Source organism: Ranitomeya variabilis, chromosome 2 (genome assembly GCF_051348905.1).
Source record: "Ranitomeya variabilis isolate aRanVar5 chromosome 2, aRanVar5.hap1, whole genome shotgun sequence".
Classification (NCBI taxonomy): Eukaryota; Metazoa; Chordata; class Amphibia; order Anura; family Dendrobatidae; genus Ranitomeya; species Ranitomeya variabilis.
The window spans coordinates 865423128-865439594 of NC_135233.1; the positions used below are offsets into that span (position 1 = coordinate 865423128).

The window sequence follows — 16467 nt, forward strand, 5'->3', positions numbered from 1 at the left end:
CAATAGTCTAACATGAGTCTAGTTGGCATATGATTGCTAGTATGCAAACTGCATATATGTGGTCACTTGACTGCCCACCATCATGGCAAATACAATGGAATTTTGACAGTGTGCACATTGTAATGATTTGGCAGTTTGTAGTCAATCAAAACGTTACCATCATCGGACATCGCAGTGGGCAAAGTCTTGAAGATATGCATCCAGCCGCACAGTGTGTTGTCCCACCCTTTTGGCCCATTTATACTAACGGATTTCTGGGTAGCCCGAGTGCCAAATGACTATATTAAGTCGATTACTCAGGCCGGTGATCAATTACGAAAGCAGGAGATCGCTAATATGATTGTTCTGTTCACATATTCCGTTTTTTTTCGGACTATAAGACACACTGGCCCATAAGATGCACCTAAGTATTACAGGAGGATATTAGGAAAAAAAAATTGAAGCAAAAATTGTGGTCAATTCTGTATTTAATATCCCCTATACTGGTATATATGGTCCTCTCATCCCCATCCTGATACACGCGGCCCCCTCATCCCTGCCCTGGTAAGCATGGCCCCATCATCCCTATCCTAGTATCTATGGCTCCCTCATCCCTCTCCTGGCATGCATGGTCCTCTTCCCCATCCTGGTATGCATAACTCCTCATCCCAAGCCTGGTATGTACAGTATGTCCCCCTTAGCTCTAGCCTGATAGCCATAGCCCCCTCATTCCTATCCTGGCAGGAATGATCGCCCTGATCCCTGTCCTCGTATGCAGAGCCCCCATCTTGTCCTAGCGTGCATATCCCCATCCCTATTCTGGTATGCAGGGCCCCATCCTTAACCTGGTAGGATTGGCCCCCATCCCGGTACTGGTATGCATGGCCCCATCCTTATCCTGGTATGATTGGCCCCCACCATATCCTGGTGTATGGCCCCATTAGAAAAAATTGAAAAAAGCAAAACATTATACTTACCTTCCCGGCGCTCCCTCTCAGCGTCTTGTTTCAGTGCCAGCAGCTGCTTTATGCTTGGAAGCTGCACATGGCAGGGACGTCATGCGCTTCTTGTAAGCCGAAGGCCAGCTGCCGGAATTCTCACTGCTCTGCATGCAGGGACTGCATGTGCTGTGCGCGGAGAAAAGTGAGTATTCTTTGCAATTTAATTTAATAGCGAGCACCGTGTCAGCCGGAGTCTTCCTGCAGCTGCTTGGCGTGGAATGCAGTGAATATTCATTCCCTTTAGTAGCGGCACATGTGAGTAATGACTACAGTCGTCATTCTCTGTCATTATTCACTAAGAGCTTCCCAGCCTGCCATGCAGTATCTCTTTTGCTGCCTATGAAGCAGCGTGTTGCTGTTGAGATGACTTTGTGCTCTGCATTGGCAGAGACTGAAATTACAAAACTCCTAGTATAAACATTACACTGGGGGCTTTGTCATCTCTGTCGTTGCCTATGCAGAGCAAAATAGCTGATTACATCCCTCAAACTATACATCTGCTGTAGACACTCTATTGGTAAGTGATAAATCCTACTGAATTTAAGCTATTAGCAAATTCTTTTCAAAGTTTAAAAACCTTACCATATAGGCTGTGCAAATTTACTGAAATGGATTCTTGTCACTAGGTTTGTTCTGCCTCATCTGACCGCAGCATGACTCCAGTGACTTAATGTGCCGCTTGCTGTAGTTTTCATATAAACCTCTGTTATATCTGTTTTTGAGCTATGTCTAACTCTGCCTGCTGATAGCTTTAAATCTGCACTGTGCGTAGTCAGAAAGCTGCCAATCAGTGGGTGAGGGCGGGGATAGACACAACTCATGAATATGATATACCACATAAGAAAACGTGTATGCACAAATTAGGGATCACCACACAATAATTAAGAAAAATGTAAACAATCTTTATTTTGAAACAGTCCACACAAAACAATTTAAAAACATTTAAAAACCCACACCATCGTAGTTGGGTACTGGGTCCATAACAATAATTGACAAATGTCACAAAATAATTGTAAAACACACCACAGCCTAATACTTAATATAATATCAGTGCACATGAACAGATCACGTATGCCAATTCATACATAAAGGTTGCATTTACAATCACCCTGTATACCAGTATGATTGGCTGATATAATGGAGCCACCAAAACCTAGTCTCCTACCTATGATCCTGTGTAGGGAAAGGAGGGGGGGGGAGGGCAATCGGAACAAAAGTCCCAAATAATGAGGATGTATAGGAAAAGAATGCCTAAATGCCCTGTGCCCACTCCAACCCTTCAGTAAAGTAGGGGCTCTTACCCAGCTTTCCGGGGTGAAATACCCTGCAACCCTGTGATGTGCAGTCTATCCGATCAGAGGGGCTGTGTGGATACAGAGACCCACGTGTATCGACGCTGCCAGCGTCTTTCTCAAGGTCAGTATGCTCACAAGTGGTACGTTTCTAAGTTTAAATAAAAAAAAAAAATAAGCAGTATAACACCTACCAGGTGTGCAGAGCAATGGCGGTGTGAGTTGCTCCCCTCAGCGTTTCACAGATCACACTGCGCAGGCGCTAGGAAATTTCCTCAGCTCCTGACACAGACCTAGTGCGCATGCGTAGGTCACCATTATGATAGTTCCTATGGATCTAGTAAGTTTTACTTCCGCCCGCAGGTACGGTGTCCTGTTTGGTTCAGTCGGGGCGGTCGTACAAAACAGCAGTGAGTGATTCGCACCACAGAGAAATGCAATCCAGCTTTCCACGCAGGCGTTCCTCACGCCTACCCTGGCCAGGGTACACACGAACCACACTCCTCACACTCCGACAGTCATTCATATTAAGAGCACATCATATCAGACTATCCAGAGGATTCATCCATGGACCAGAAACTGTGTTTAGTAGGTAACAAGGTCTGCAGAGTGGCACAATAGTTGTTATGCCTAACCCAAAATGGTAAATAAACAAACAGGCAGCCTGTTGCTAGTAGGGTATTATAAACCTACACACATGGCGATGCTGTAAAGGCCCCTTCACCAGCTATATATATGTTGTTAGGAGTGCCACAAATAAGATCTTCATAAAAGTAAAAATAATAAGCATAATAGACTTATCCACACATAATTAAAGAACATCCCGTCCAGGTGGTATAATCCATATGTCCTTATAGGTGCTTAGAAAAAAAGAGAGTAATTCTCAGGGCACATATTGGAAAAGAATGTCCGCACAAAAATTTGGCTATGTAAATAAATTCTTGCTGTCCCGGAGATAAAGCCCCTACGGTTTCCAACAGCTTCATTAGAAGCTAGAATCTTCTTTGGGGGATCCAGTCTTTCCCATGTATCAGTGGAGTTACATAATATGGGTAGCAACCCAAGTTCTTTTCTACGGGCTACCTAGAATAGAAAAAAGCATACTCAAATGGGATGGCAAAGACACGAGCAGCCCGGAGGCAATATGAGCTCAACCAGTATCTCGTAGGTGATGCTATACACAGTTGTATTCCTGGCAATCCCAAAAAGAACATAGGAATAATGGCCTAAAGCTTTTTGTAGAAGCCTGTGTAAAGCAACTCCTCGTTCAAACCCCCCGGAGCCAAGCTTTTGAGTTCGTATATCAAACGGGACTCCCTTCTCAGTAATTCATCTGTTGTCTTTCCCCCCCTAATATTGGATGTCACCCCTTCTAGGCCCATTACCTGAAGGGTTCTGTGACTCCCATTGTAGAATTCCAGAAAGTGGGATGCTACGGACGTAATTTGTTTCCCCTTTTCCCTATCCGTTTTTGCTGTGGTAATACTCGAGATGTGTTGTTGCACCCTTCGGCGCAACTCCTGAGTAGTCTGTCCCACATAAATTTTCTGGCAACCACATATAAGGGCGTACACCAAATTCCGTGTGCGGCAATTAAAATACGCTTTTGATTTTACTTGAAAAGGCAGAGATGGAACAACTGTCCCTGCCCCCGCTAACATAAATGGGCAAACAGAGCAGCTACCACACGGAAAAGAACCAATGATCTTTTTACCTGAGCCTGTTCTTGTGGTCGGCCGTCTGTAATGACTCCTTGATAAGCAGTCCTTCAAATTCATCGCTCTCCTGGCCACCACTCTCGGCTTATTTGGAAAGATTGTCCTTAGTCTTGTATCGCTCAATAAAATCCCCCAGTTTGATTCCATGATGTGGTGGATATCCCTCCACTGGTTGTTAAATTTGGTCACCAGGCTTAGTTGGTTCTTATTGTTTCTCTGTTGTGTTCTCAGGACCTCCTCTCTCGATCTCTGTCGTGAAAATTCAAACTCTCTCGAGACCACTCTGCGTGGATATCCACGTTCATGGAATCGATCTGTGAGTAATTTTGACTCCTCCTTAAAGTTTGTCACGGTACTGCAGTTCCTTCTTACCCGCAGGAACTGCCCCTTAGGGATGCTGTTGCGTAGGTGGTATGGATGGAAGCTGGAGTAATGTAGAATGTTGTTGGTAGCCGTTTCTTTGCGGAAGAGGGTAGTAATGATCCGGTTATCTTTGATCATCACTTTCAGATCCAGAAAGTCCACAGAGCTACTGGAATAACATGATGTTAACCGAATATTGTAACAGTTGGTATTCAGTTCCTTGACAAAGTCCTCCAGTGCTTCCGCCGTACCTGTCCATAAAACAATCACATCGTCAATAAAACGGTACCATTTTAGGACATGTTCTTCAAAGTAACGGTTCTTAGTCACCTGGGTCTCCTCCCACCACCCCATAAAAAGATTTGCATATGGGGGCGCGCACCTAGCCCCCATTGCTGTTCCAGACACTTGCCTATAATAGACCCTATCAAAAATGAAATAGTTTTTTTCTAAAATAGTTCTAAGAAGGTCCAGTTTAAACGAGTCATGGCCCCTATTACCAGTGGTACATTTGTCCAAAAAGTATCCCACCGCTGAAATACCTAGGTCGTGATTGATGCTGGTGTACAATGACTCCACATCAAGTGTGGCCAGAATGGTGTCTTCAGGTAACCTCAGGGGGTCCAGCTGCTGAATCAGGAAGGATGAGTCCCGTATATACGAATCAAGTTTAAGGACCATGGGCTGCAGAAAAAAATCTAAGTAAATACATGATTTTTCATAGAGTCCCCCAATCCCCGAGACTATGGGTCTACCCGGTGGTTCCAACAACGACTTATGTATCTTTGGTAACATATAGAATGTTGGAACCACCGGGTATTTGACTGTAAGGAAATCCAACTCCTTTTTAGTAATTATACCACGAGCAAAAGCCTCATCCAAAAGTCTGTCCAAACTTGATTTAAATATCAGTGTCGGATCCGTCTTTTTTTTTATCAAAAAAGACGAGCAAGGACATCCAGGAACTAGGACTGGACAGGTTTGGTCAGAATAACTTGTCTAAGGAGGAAAGACGAGCACTTAAAGTACTGAGATCCAATGAGGGTTTTGAAATTAAGGAGGCGGATAAGGGGGGCAACATAGTGCTGTGGCCTAAGGACATGTATTGCAAGGAGGCCAGAAGGCAATTAGATAATCGACAGCACTATGTTGCCCTGCCCTCGGATCCGACACTGATATTTAAATCAAGTTTGGACAGACTTTTGGATTAGGCTTTTGCTCGTGGTATAATTACTAAAAAGGAGTTGGATTTCCTTACAGTCAAATACCCGGTGGTTCCAACGTTCTATATGTTACCAAAGATACATAAGTCGTTGTTGGAACCACCGGGTAGACCCATAGTCTCGGGGATTGGGGGACTCTATGAAAAATCATGTATTTACTTAGATTTTTTTCTGCAGCCCATGGTCCTTAAACTTGATTCGTATATACGGGACTCATCCTTCCTGATTCAGCAGCTGGACCCCCTGAGGTTACCTGAAGACACCATTCTGGCCACACTTGATGTGGAGTCTTTGTACACCAGCATCAATCACGACCTAGGTATTTCAGCGGTGGGATACTTTTTGGACAAATGTACCACTGGTAATAGGGGCCATGACTCGTTTATACTGGACCTTCTTAGAACTATTTTAGAAAAAAACTATTTCATTTTTGATAGGGTCTATTATAGGCAAGTGTCTGGAACAGCAATGGGGGCTAGGTGCGCGCCCCCATATGCAAATCTTTTTATGGGGTGGTGGGAGGAGACCCAGGTGACTAAGAACCGTTACTTTGAAGAACATGTCCTAAAATGGTACCGTTTTATTGACGATGTGATTGTTTTATGGACAGGTACGGCGGAAGCACTGGAGGACTTTGTCAAGGAACTGAATACCAACTGTTACAATATTCGGTTAACATCATGTTATTCCAGTAGCTCTGTGGACTTTCTGGATCTGAAAGTGATGATCAAAGATAACCGGATCATTACTACCCTCTTCCGCAAAGAAACGGCTACCAACAACATTCTACATTACTCCAGCTTCCATCCATACCACCTACGCAACAGCATCCCTAAGGGGCAGTTCCTGCGGGTAAGAAGGAACTGCAGTACCGTGACAAACTTTAAGGAGGAGTCAAAATTACTCACAGATCGATTCCATGAACGTGGATATCCACGCAGAGTGGTCTCGAGAGCGTTTGAATTTTCACGACAGAGATCGAGAGAGGAGGTCCTGAGAACACAACAGAGAAACAATAAGAACCAACTAAGCCTGGTGACCAAATTTAACAACCAGTGGAGGGATATCCACCACATCATGGAATCAAACTGGGGGATTTTATTGAGCGATACAAGACTAAGGACAATCATTTCAAATAAGCCGAGAGTGGTGGCCAGGAGAGCGATGAATTTGAAGGACTGCTTATCAAGGAGTCATTACAGACGGCCGACCACAAGAACAGGCTCAGGTAAAAAGATCATTGGTTCTTTTCCGTGTGGTAGCTGCTCTGTTTGCCCATTTATGTTAGCGGGGGCAGGGACAGTTGTTCCATCTCTGCCTTTTCAAGTAAAATCAAAAGCGTATTTTAATTGCCGCATACGGAATTTGGTGTACGCCCTTATATGTGGTTGCCAGAAAATTTATGTGGGACAGACTACTCAGGAGTTGCGCCGAAGGGTGCAACAACACATCTCGAGTATTACCACAGCAAAAACGGATAGGGAAAAGGGGAAACAAATTACGTCCGTAGCATCCCACTTTCTGGAATTCCACAATGGGAGTCACAGAACCCTTCAGGTAATGGGCCTAGAAGGGGTGACATCCAATATTAGGGGGGGAAAGACAACAGATGAATTACTGAGAAGGGAGTCCCGTTTGATATACGAACTCAAAAGCTTGGCACCGGGGGGTATGAACGAGGAGTTGCTTTACACAGGCTTCTACAAAAAGCTTTAGGCCATTATTCCTATGTTCTTTTTGGGATTGCCAGGAATACAACTGTGTATAGCATCACCTACGAGATACTGGTTGAGCTCATATTGCCTCCGGGCTGCTCGTGTCTTTGCCATCCCATTTGAGTATGCTTTTTTCTATTCTAGGTAGCCCGTAGAAAAGAACTTGGGTTGCTACCCATATTATGTAACTCCACTGATACATGGGAAAGACTGGATCCCCCAAAGAAGATTCTAGCTTCTAATGAAGCTGTTGGAAACCGTAGGGGCTTTATCTCCGGGACAGCAAGAATTTATTTACATAGCCAAATTTTTGTGCGGACATTCTTTTCCAATATGTGCCCTGAGAATTACTCTCTTTTTTTCTAAGCACCTATAAGGACATATGGATTATACCACCTGGACGGGATGTTCTTTAATTATGTGTGGATAAGTCTATTATGCTTATTATTTTTACTTTTATGAAGATCTTATTTGTGGCACTCCTAACAACATATATATAGCTGGTGAAGGGGCCTTTACAGCATCGCCATGTGTGTAGGTTTATAATACCCTACTAGCAACAGGCTGCCTGTTTGTTTATTTACCATTTTGGGTTAGGCATAACAACTATTGTGCCACTCTGCAGACCTTGTTACCTACTAAACACAGTTTCTGGTCCATGGATGAATCCTCTGGATAGTCTGATATGATTTGCTCTTAATATGAATGACTGAGTGTGAGGAGTGTGGTTCGTGTGTACCCTGGCCAGGGTAGGCGTGAGGAACGCCTGCGTGGAAAGCTGGAATGCATTTCTCTGTGGTGCGAATCACTCACTGCTGTTTTGTACGACCGCCCCGACTGAACCAAACAGGACACCGTACCTGCGGGCGGAAGTAAAACTTACTAGATCCATAGGAACTATCATAATGGTGACCTACGCATGCGCACTAGGTCTGTGTCAGGAGCTGAGGAAATTTCCTAGCGCCTGCGCAGTGTGATCTGTGAAACGCTGAGGGGAGCAACTCACACCGCCATTGCTCTGCACACCTGGTAGGTGTTATACTGCTTATTTTTTTGAATTTTATTTAAACTTAGAAACGTACCACTTGTGAGCATACTGACCTTGAGAAAGACGGTGGCAGCGTCGATACACGTGGGTCTCTGTATCCACACAGCCCCTCTGATCGGATAGACTGCACATCACAGGGTTGCAGGGTATTTCACCCCGGAAAGCTGGGTAAGAGCCCCTCCTTTACTGAAGGGTTGGAGTGGGCACAGGGCATTTAGGCATTCTTTTCCTATACATCCTCATTATTTGGGACTTTTGTTCCGATTGCCCTCCCCCCCCCCCCCTCCTTTCCCTACACAGGATCATAGGTAGGAGACTAGGTTTTGGTGGCTCTATTATATCAGCCAATCATACTGGTATACAGGGTGATTGTAAATGCAACCTTTATGTATGAACTGGCATACGTGATCTGTTCATGTGCACTGATATTATATTAAGTATTAGGCTGTGGTGTGTTTTACAATTATTTTGTGACATTTGTCAATTATTGTTATGGACCCAGTACCCAACTACGATGGTGTGGGTTTTTAAATGTTTTTAAATTGTTTTGTGTGGACTGTTTCAAAATAAAGATTGTTTACATTTTTCTTAATTATTGTGTGGTGATCCCTAATTTGTGCATACACGTTTTCTTATGTGGTATATTGTATAAAGTATGCATACGGTGATCCCCTTTATCTAATTCCAAATGGACGGTGCCCGCTCATCCACTCTTTGTTGAACTCATGAATATGAAGGGCTAGATAGCTGCAGTTCTACTAGTCCTCTTAGATATCATCTACTGCTGATAACTAATGAGAATGGAAATGTGTTTTATTATTAAAACTACAGCAGCAGCCCAGTAAAGATAGCTTTAAGGTACATTCAGACCTGTGGTAAATGATTGCCAATGGCTATGGCTATGTCATATAATAACCTGTTTAGACAGACTGACCGCACTTTTGATCAGTACTAGAGTCCAGTTATAACTGCAGTCAGGTTCTCTACCCCTACATTATGTTGCAAAACCCTAATGTTGGGTTTACACATACACAGTTCTAACACAAAATGTTTTTTAAAAGGATATTCCCATGTTAAATATTTATGGCATTTCAACAGGATATGTGTGCGTATTAAATGAAATAGCCACCTACCACAATCCATTTCTTTCTTGATCGTATTGTGTTTCAAATTGTAATCCAATGTACAAAAAAGATTATGTATTTCCCCTTCTCTTTTTCTCCGTAGGAATTAATCGTATATTCCCTTTTTGCTCCCACGTCCTGAATATATGAACAATAGTTTTGCTGAAAATGTGCAGGGGCTTAGACTTGGCTGCTCCGTCTGCAGTTGACACCGAATATAACCGTGCCCCTTTAGCTAGGCTGCCCCCTTTAAACACTAAATGGACCATTGAGAAAACTGTAGTTTAAAAAGAAAAAAAATCAATATGCCAGTCAATATGCAATACTCCTGCAAAAACAAAAGCCATTGCACATTAACTGAAAGCAATTTACCGTCAGCTAATATTTTTCTCGTTCACTTCGTGCTTTAGTATCTCACATCCCAAATACAAAACTGCTCGTTTATTGCGCAGTTGTAAATGAACATTGAAAAATTGCTCGTTCTGTTTGTCAGGTAAAGAATAGAGTCTGCACCAGCAGATAAACAAATGCAGGCAAGTTTGTCATACCTCGTCCCTGATAAAAGGACATCTACTCAACGATAAGGCTTCCATTAACGGCTAGCCTGCGGCTACAAGGAATCGTTACATTTTACTGCACTCTTATTTTCTGTAACCAAAAGTAGTGACCTATATTCGGACTGAAATGAGTGTAAATGCTTTGTGGTTTCTCATGGGTATTTGGCCCTGACCCCCCAGGGCATGAAATGTAATTATACAAAGCTTTGCAGGAGGAATTCTGGGAATCGGATCTGTTGGCTTTTCTTCTGGTTTCTAGTGATGCATACACCTCCACAGTTTATTTCAGAAGGGTACCGCATGCTGTTATTTGTGATAGGAGCAAGTTACTGCTGAAATAAATCCAAATGATTGCATTGTGATGTCTCTAAATTGTGATGTAGGCTTTTCTGAACTGTAGACATAAAGATTTGGCAAATAAATGGTTCAATGGCAATGAAGTAGAGGTGCTGGAATGCCCTCACAGTCCCCAGACCTCAACCCTATTGACCACTTGTAGAGTTGAGGAAAAAGCTGTATACATACCCAAGTGAGTCGACCAGTATTCACCAACTTTGGGAACCTATGGAAGAGACATGCTTGTATCTGATCGAGAGCATGCACAAAAGGATTCAGGCAGTGGTGAAAGCCAAAAGTGGATTTACAAAATACTAACAAAACAATAAAAATTACAATTTAGATTGTTAAGAGCAAAGCTGTAACAATGCAGTGACATGTCAAGAATCTGTTTAACTAATCATATGCTAAATGATTGCCAGTCAAATTTACTTATGAGATATCCAAGATTTTTGTCTATAAAATGATTGTAGTCTCAGTAGTGGATAAAGATGCCTATCAAACAGGCAATGCCCACATGTGTTGCGGCTCTGAGCGAACAATGCAACCCCTAGGGACTCGAACATATTACCCCAGCACGCCCAATATAATCAGATAACACACTCGGAGCACATTAGCTCATCACTAATTGTTACTCATCAGTGTAGTTGCCATTAGGTGACGTTCACACGCTCCGTATTTGGTGAGTTTTTTACCTCAGTTTCTATAAGCCAAAACCAGGAGTGGAACAATCAGAGGAAAAGTTTAATAGAAACACATCACCACTTCTGTATTTATCACCCACTACTGTTTTTTACTTCCAAATACTGGTATAAAATACTGACCAAATACAGATTGTGTGCACGTGGCCTGGGATCACAAGAAAATGGGCAAATGGGTTGATAATGCCATAAAATAGTAAAAGCAGGAGTTACTTACCTGCTAAGTCCCCTGCCAGTAATTGGCAGCATAAAAACCAGGCTTAAATAATATTGACCTTTTTCTTATTACACATTCATTTCATAAAACCAAAAGCAGTATTCATAGCCGTATTAAAGTAACGTGAGCACTGACATTTCAAATGTAAGGATTGTAGATACATTTATAAATGCTTTACATTTTACTCTAATTTTCTCTTGAGGACAATAGTTAAGACTTTGTGTCCCATTACTCAACACAAAACCCATTGTAAACACATACACGGACACGTTGCATCTCCTACTTTCTCTGAGGAGAAATGGTAACCTGACAGGAGGGAATGACAAACTCTGTTAGAAATCAACATCTCACATAGCAGCTGATTAACAGCCAGCTTCCACTGATAAGCAGCTAAAAGATGGCTGTCAATCAGCATGGCTTCGCCAGTCACAACCCGTCGACAGAGCGGACCAAACAGAAAGGCGCTGCCCTATTGAGTTGAGGTCAATAGAAGCAGGAGAGTCACTGCCTGAGCTTGAAGAGATCGCCACAAGGCAGAACAGGCAGGTAATTAGCCATTACGTGCCTGTAAGATCTTAGGAGAAAATAGGAGAAAAAAAACTAAGTCTCGCATGACCCCTTTAACTTATACATTAAGAGTCAATAGATAAAAAAAGGTGACAATATTACATTTGCTTCAGTAAGAAGGGATGAGCAAAAACAGGATGCAACTGATATGACACTTGAGAAAAAAAAATCAGTCTGTTTCTCTCGGATGGTAAGGCCACGTTCACACTTTCCGTATTTTACACCAGTATTTGTATGTCAAAATCAGCTGTGGAACAATCAGAGGAAAAGTATAATAGAAACACGTCACCACTTCTGTATTTTTCACCCACTCCTGGTTTTGACTTACAAATACTGAGGTAAAATACTGAACAAATACTGAAAGTTAAAACCAGGAGTGGGTGAAAATACAGAAGTGGCGACGTGTTTCTATTATAGTTTTCCTCTGATTGCTCCACATTTGATTTTGACTCACAAATACTGATGTAAAATACTGACCAAATACTGAACGTGTGAATGTGGCCTTATACTCACATGGATCTATGAATGTAGCTTGAGGCTGGATTATCCCTTACGTGTTCCATGGTTCATACTCGGACTGTAATACCCAGACTTTCTGTGGCTAATCAGAACTTGAGAGCCTCTTATAAGCCTAAGAGCTTGTCACATTTTGGTCAGGAGACCTGCGGTCAGTCAGTGCACACAGATGTGTGAATCTGGCCTTAGAGGTAGATGAACCACTAACCATGATCTCTGCAGGATCCAGGTCCTCTGTGACTTTGAGGGGACAATTAATAATTTATACTAGACATTCTTCAAACCAACTTTACTCTTCTGTGTCAAGCTGGGCTTAAGGCTGTGTGCGCACATTGCGTTTTTTCCTCGGTGAAAGCGCTTAAACGCTTACAAATTGCATCCCATTATTTTTAATGGAATTCCGCATTGTTGTGCCCATTCTGTGTTTTTTTTCCACAAAAAAATGCATCGCGGAAAAAATGTTCATTAATTTTGCGGAATTTCGGTTTTGCCTCTATATAATTGTAATGGGACACTCCGGTAAAAACCCGAGAAAAACGCCAGCGGATTTCCTGCAAAAGGAATCCGGTTTTGCTCAGGAAAATTCTGCAAACATTCTGCAATGTGGGCACATAGCCTTAGTGTTGTAAGGGTATGTGCACACGTTGCGGATTTTGCTGCAGATCCGCAACGGTTTTGACGCTGCGGATTCGCAGCTGTTTTCCCTGAGTTTATAGTACCATGTAAACTTATGGAAAATAAAATCCGCAGTGCACATGCTGCGGAAAAAAACGTGCGGAAACGTAACGTTGTTAATTCCGCAGCATGTCAATTCTTTGTGCGGATTCCGCAGCGGTTTACACCTTCTCCATAATAGGAATCCGCAGGTGTAAAACCGCAGGTGGGATCCGCAGAAAAACCGCAGAAAATCCGCTTTAAATCCGTAGTAAATCCACAGGTAAAATGCAGTGCTTTTCTCAAAACAGGTGCGGAAAAATCCGCAGAGGTTCCATCTACATGTGCACATACCCTAAATATGTTTTCCAAGAATGATTTACGGACAATAGACCATAGTAAGCTGAAACAACAATTGCACAGAAATATTACCCTTTGGGTCTTTTTCACAGGCTACGGTGCTGAGCTTTGGGGAAAAGCTGAAATAACAGAGCTCACTTGACGATTGTGTACATATTTGTGCAAAATATTTCAAAATAAAAAACTATATACTACTCAGGGTTCTACTCTGAACGCCAGCTTTCAAAGAGCAGTCTTATTTTCATAGTGAATCTATTTCATACTTCATCTGAAGTATTCAAGACATTCTAGCCGGCTGTTTAGGAATTTTATATTTGATTTATAAGCCATCATTACAATGGAAGAAAATTCACTTTCAGCAGCCCATGCATTGCTTACATAACAAAAGGAGCATTCAATTCTCAGTTCTGTTTTCCTCTATCATAAGTCTTCACTTTAGAAATAATTGATGAGGTAGAGATAGACTGTCATTCCTTCAAAGCTAGGATATTACAGAGTATATCTGTATTATTGTGCTGCGGCTTCATCGCCCCCATTTTACACATATCTAAGCACTTCTTCTTAGTATATCCAATGCACAAGGTGCAAGAAGTTCCTGCTGTTTCACTGTTGTAGTATTGTAGTTTGCCACTATTAACATCCCTTATTTTGTCCTTCTTTCTGTAGGATGAAGATCAGTTTCCTTCTCATGTGTCTACTTGTCCTCACAATCACAAGAGATTGTATTTGTGGTAAGTAACAAACAAAACATTAGTTTTATTGCCTATTAGGCTGCCATCACACTATCAGTATTTGCAAGCCCAAACCAGGAGTGGGTGATAAATGCAGAAGTGGAGCATATGTTTCTATTATACTTTTCCTGGTTTTGGCTTACAAATACTGATGTAAAATACTGACCAAATACTGCTAGTGTGACGGCAGCCTTATCCTTAGAGTTCACCCACATCTGTGTATATAAAGAAGCTGAGAATCTCAGCCAGAAAAGTCTGCGAGTGTCATGCGTATTTTTTCTCACCATCTGTATGACATTCATAGGAAATCCGTATGGAATGAGTTTTTAACAACAGCTTTTACATACAGTAATTCTGTCATTTTAATCTAGTTTTTGATGTAATAAAACAAGGGAATAGCATCCCCATACAGGTGACAATCCAGCAGCTGTCAGCTGTACACTATAGCTAACAACATGCTGTATCAGCCAAGATCAATATTGGCTCCATCCTTATCTGTTTAACCCCTTAGATGCTGCTGTCAATAGTGACTACATCATATAAATGATTAACAGAGTGTGGGGGCTTCTTCTTTAACCCCATCGGAACACTGAGATCATGATTGTGTGGTCCTGATATTTGCCATGGCAATTCACAGCCAAATAATGGCCTTAGTCTGACGTCTGTAACAACCTGTTCAGAAGTTAGCAACATTTAGGTGGTAAAAATACACATTTTCATTCCTGTCATGCCACTTTGTATTCATTCCTGAACAGCACCTGAAGGCTTAATAAAGTACCGGACAGAAGGGTTGCTGTTTTAAAAATGGTATCACTTTTGGATGTTTTTCAATATATAGAACCCCAAAGTCACTTAAAACCTGGATAGATCCTTCAAAAATGAAAGCTTTGTAAATTTCCTTGAAAAACATGAAACATTACTGCTACAATTTTAAACCTTCTAAAAGGCTAACAAAGTAAAATAACATTTTTGTCAAATTTCAGATATTTTTTATAAATAAACACAAAACTTATTGACCTAAATTTGCCGTTATCATAAATTACAATGTGCCACGAAAAAACAGTCTCAAAATCATTGGGATTTGTTGAAGCATTCCAGAGTTATTACCACATAAAGGGACACTGACCAGATTTTTAAAAAATGTGGCCCGGTCACTAAGGGGTTAATACAGATATGGATAGATATGGATAGATAATAGCAAGAAACTGTGAGCAATGTCAGTGAGCTGTATAATTAGTGAAGTGCATGTGTAGCTTACTGTATATGTATTTAGCTAATAAAGAAATAAAATAAAAATGATGTGGGGTCCCCCTTATTTTTAATACCCAGCTGAGGGAAAGCAGACAGCTGGGGACTTGTGTTATTCTGGGAAGAGGCTGCGGTGCCCCAGGGTCCTGGTCGTAGCAGTGGTATTGCTTTCCTCTTGGGGAGAGTGATACTACGTTTCGAGGCAAAGAAGGATAACTGCATCCAGGTATCACAAACATGTAACACATTTCACACTCCAGACCACCAGGGGGAGCTCCTGACCCTATATATATATATATATATATATATATAACTGGTAGTCTGTAGGGAAAGTTAGTTAGTTCCAGACCAGAGTCTGAGGAGGATGGAGGGTTAAAGGAGCTGTGCGTGCCCTCAGAGCTGCAGCTCCCAGAAAAAGACATTGAAAGGCAGAACTGTATTGCAGTGAGTGTGAAGGGAGTCACAGCAAAGGAGAGGATACCAGAAGGGGACCAGCCCTGCTGAAGCTGTCTCCTTCTGAGACGCAACATCCCGGTAGCCGGAACACCGAGGGAGTAAGGACCTCTATGCCTTATTTCAGAGACCGGCAGGACAGCTAATTGCAAGTTACCTGTCCGCACCTACACCCAGGAGGCACGGTGATAACTACAGAGCCGGGTTATCTAAGAGACCCTATAAACAGGCTCAAGTCACCAGTCATAGGGGTATTGTCCTATCCTATATGGGGGACAGAGAGAGCGAAACATCGCATCTGTGAGACCCTTATGTGAAGCCATAGGCAGTAAGGGACTACACCACCGCAGCGAAAGGGAAGGCTACTGATTTCCACCTGGATAAGGGGACTCTGCATTTGCCTCCAAACCGGCCGGACTCTGCATGCCCTGTGATCTGGTGCCCTGGACTGTGGACGCTGAAGTCTTCAGTAAAGGTAAAGAGACTGCAACCTTGTGTCCTCGTTCTTCACTGCGCCTCACACCATTCACCATCTACACACCGGGAAGCCCTGGGGATACACTTCACCTGTGGGAAGGTATACCATCTAGCTGCCATAACATCACCCCAGCGGACCCCTAAAGCAGCGTCGGTCACCCTGACCGAATACCACAGGTGGCGTCAC

The 16467-nt window shown here is 42.5% G+C and overlaps 1 protein-coding gene across 3 annotated transcripts in view; it reads left to right on the forward strand.

Moving 5' to 3' along the window:
• The window catches only part of IL1RAP (interleukin 1 receptor accessory protein), a 379294-nt gene that overhangs the window by 184095 nt on the left and 178732 nt on the right, over positions 1 to 16467 (forward strand). For all 3 annotated transcript variants that reach the window (XM_077290301.1, XM_077290303.1, XM_077290302.1), the window contains exon 2: positions 14038 to 14102. In XM_077290301.1, the coding sequence (XP_077146416.1) occupies positions 14038 to 14102 (65 nt within the window). The remainder of the gene's footprint in view (positions 1 to 14037; positions 14103 to 16467) is intronic.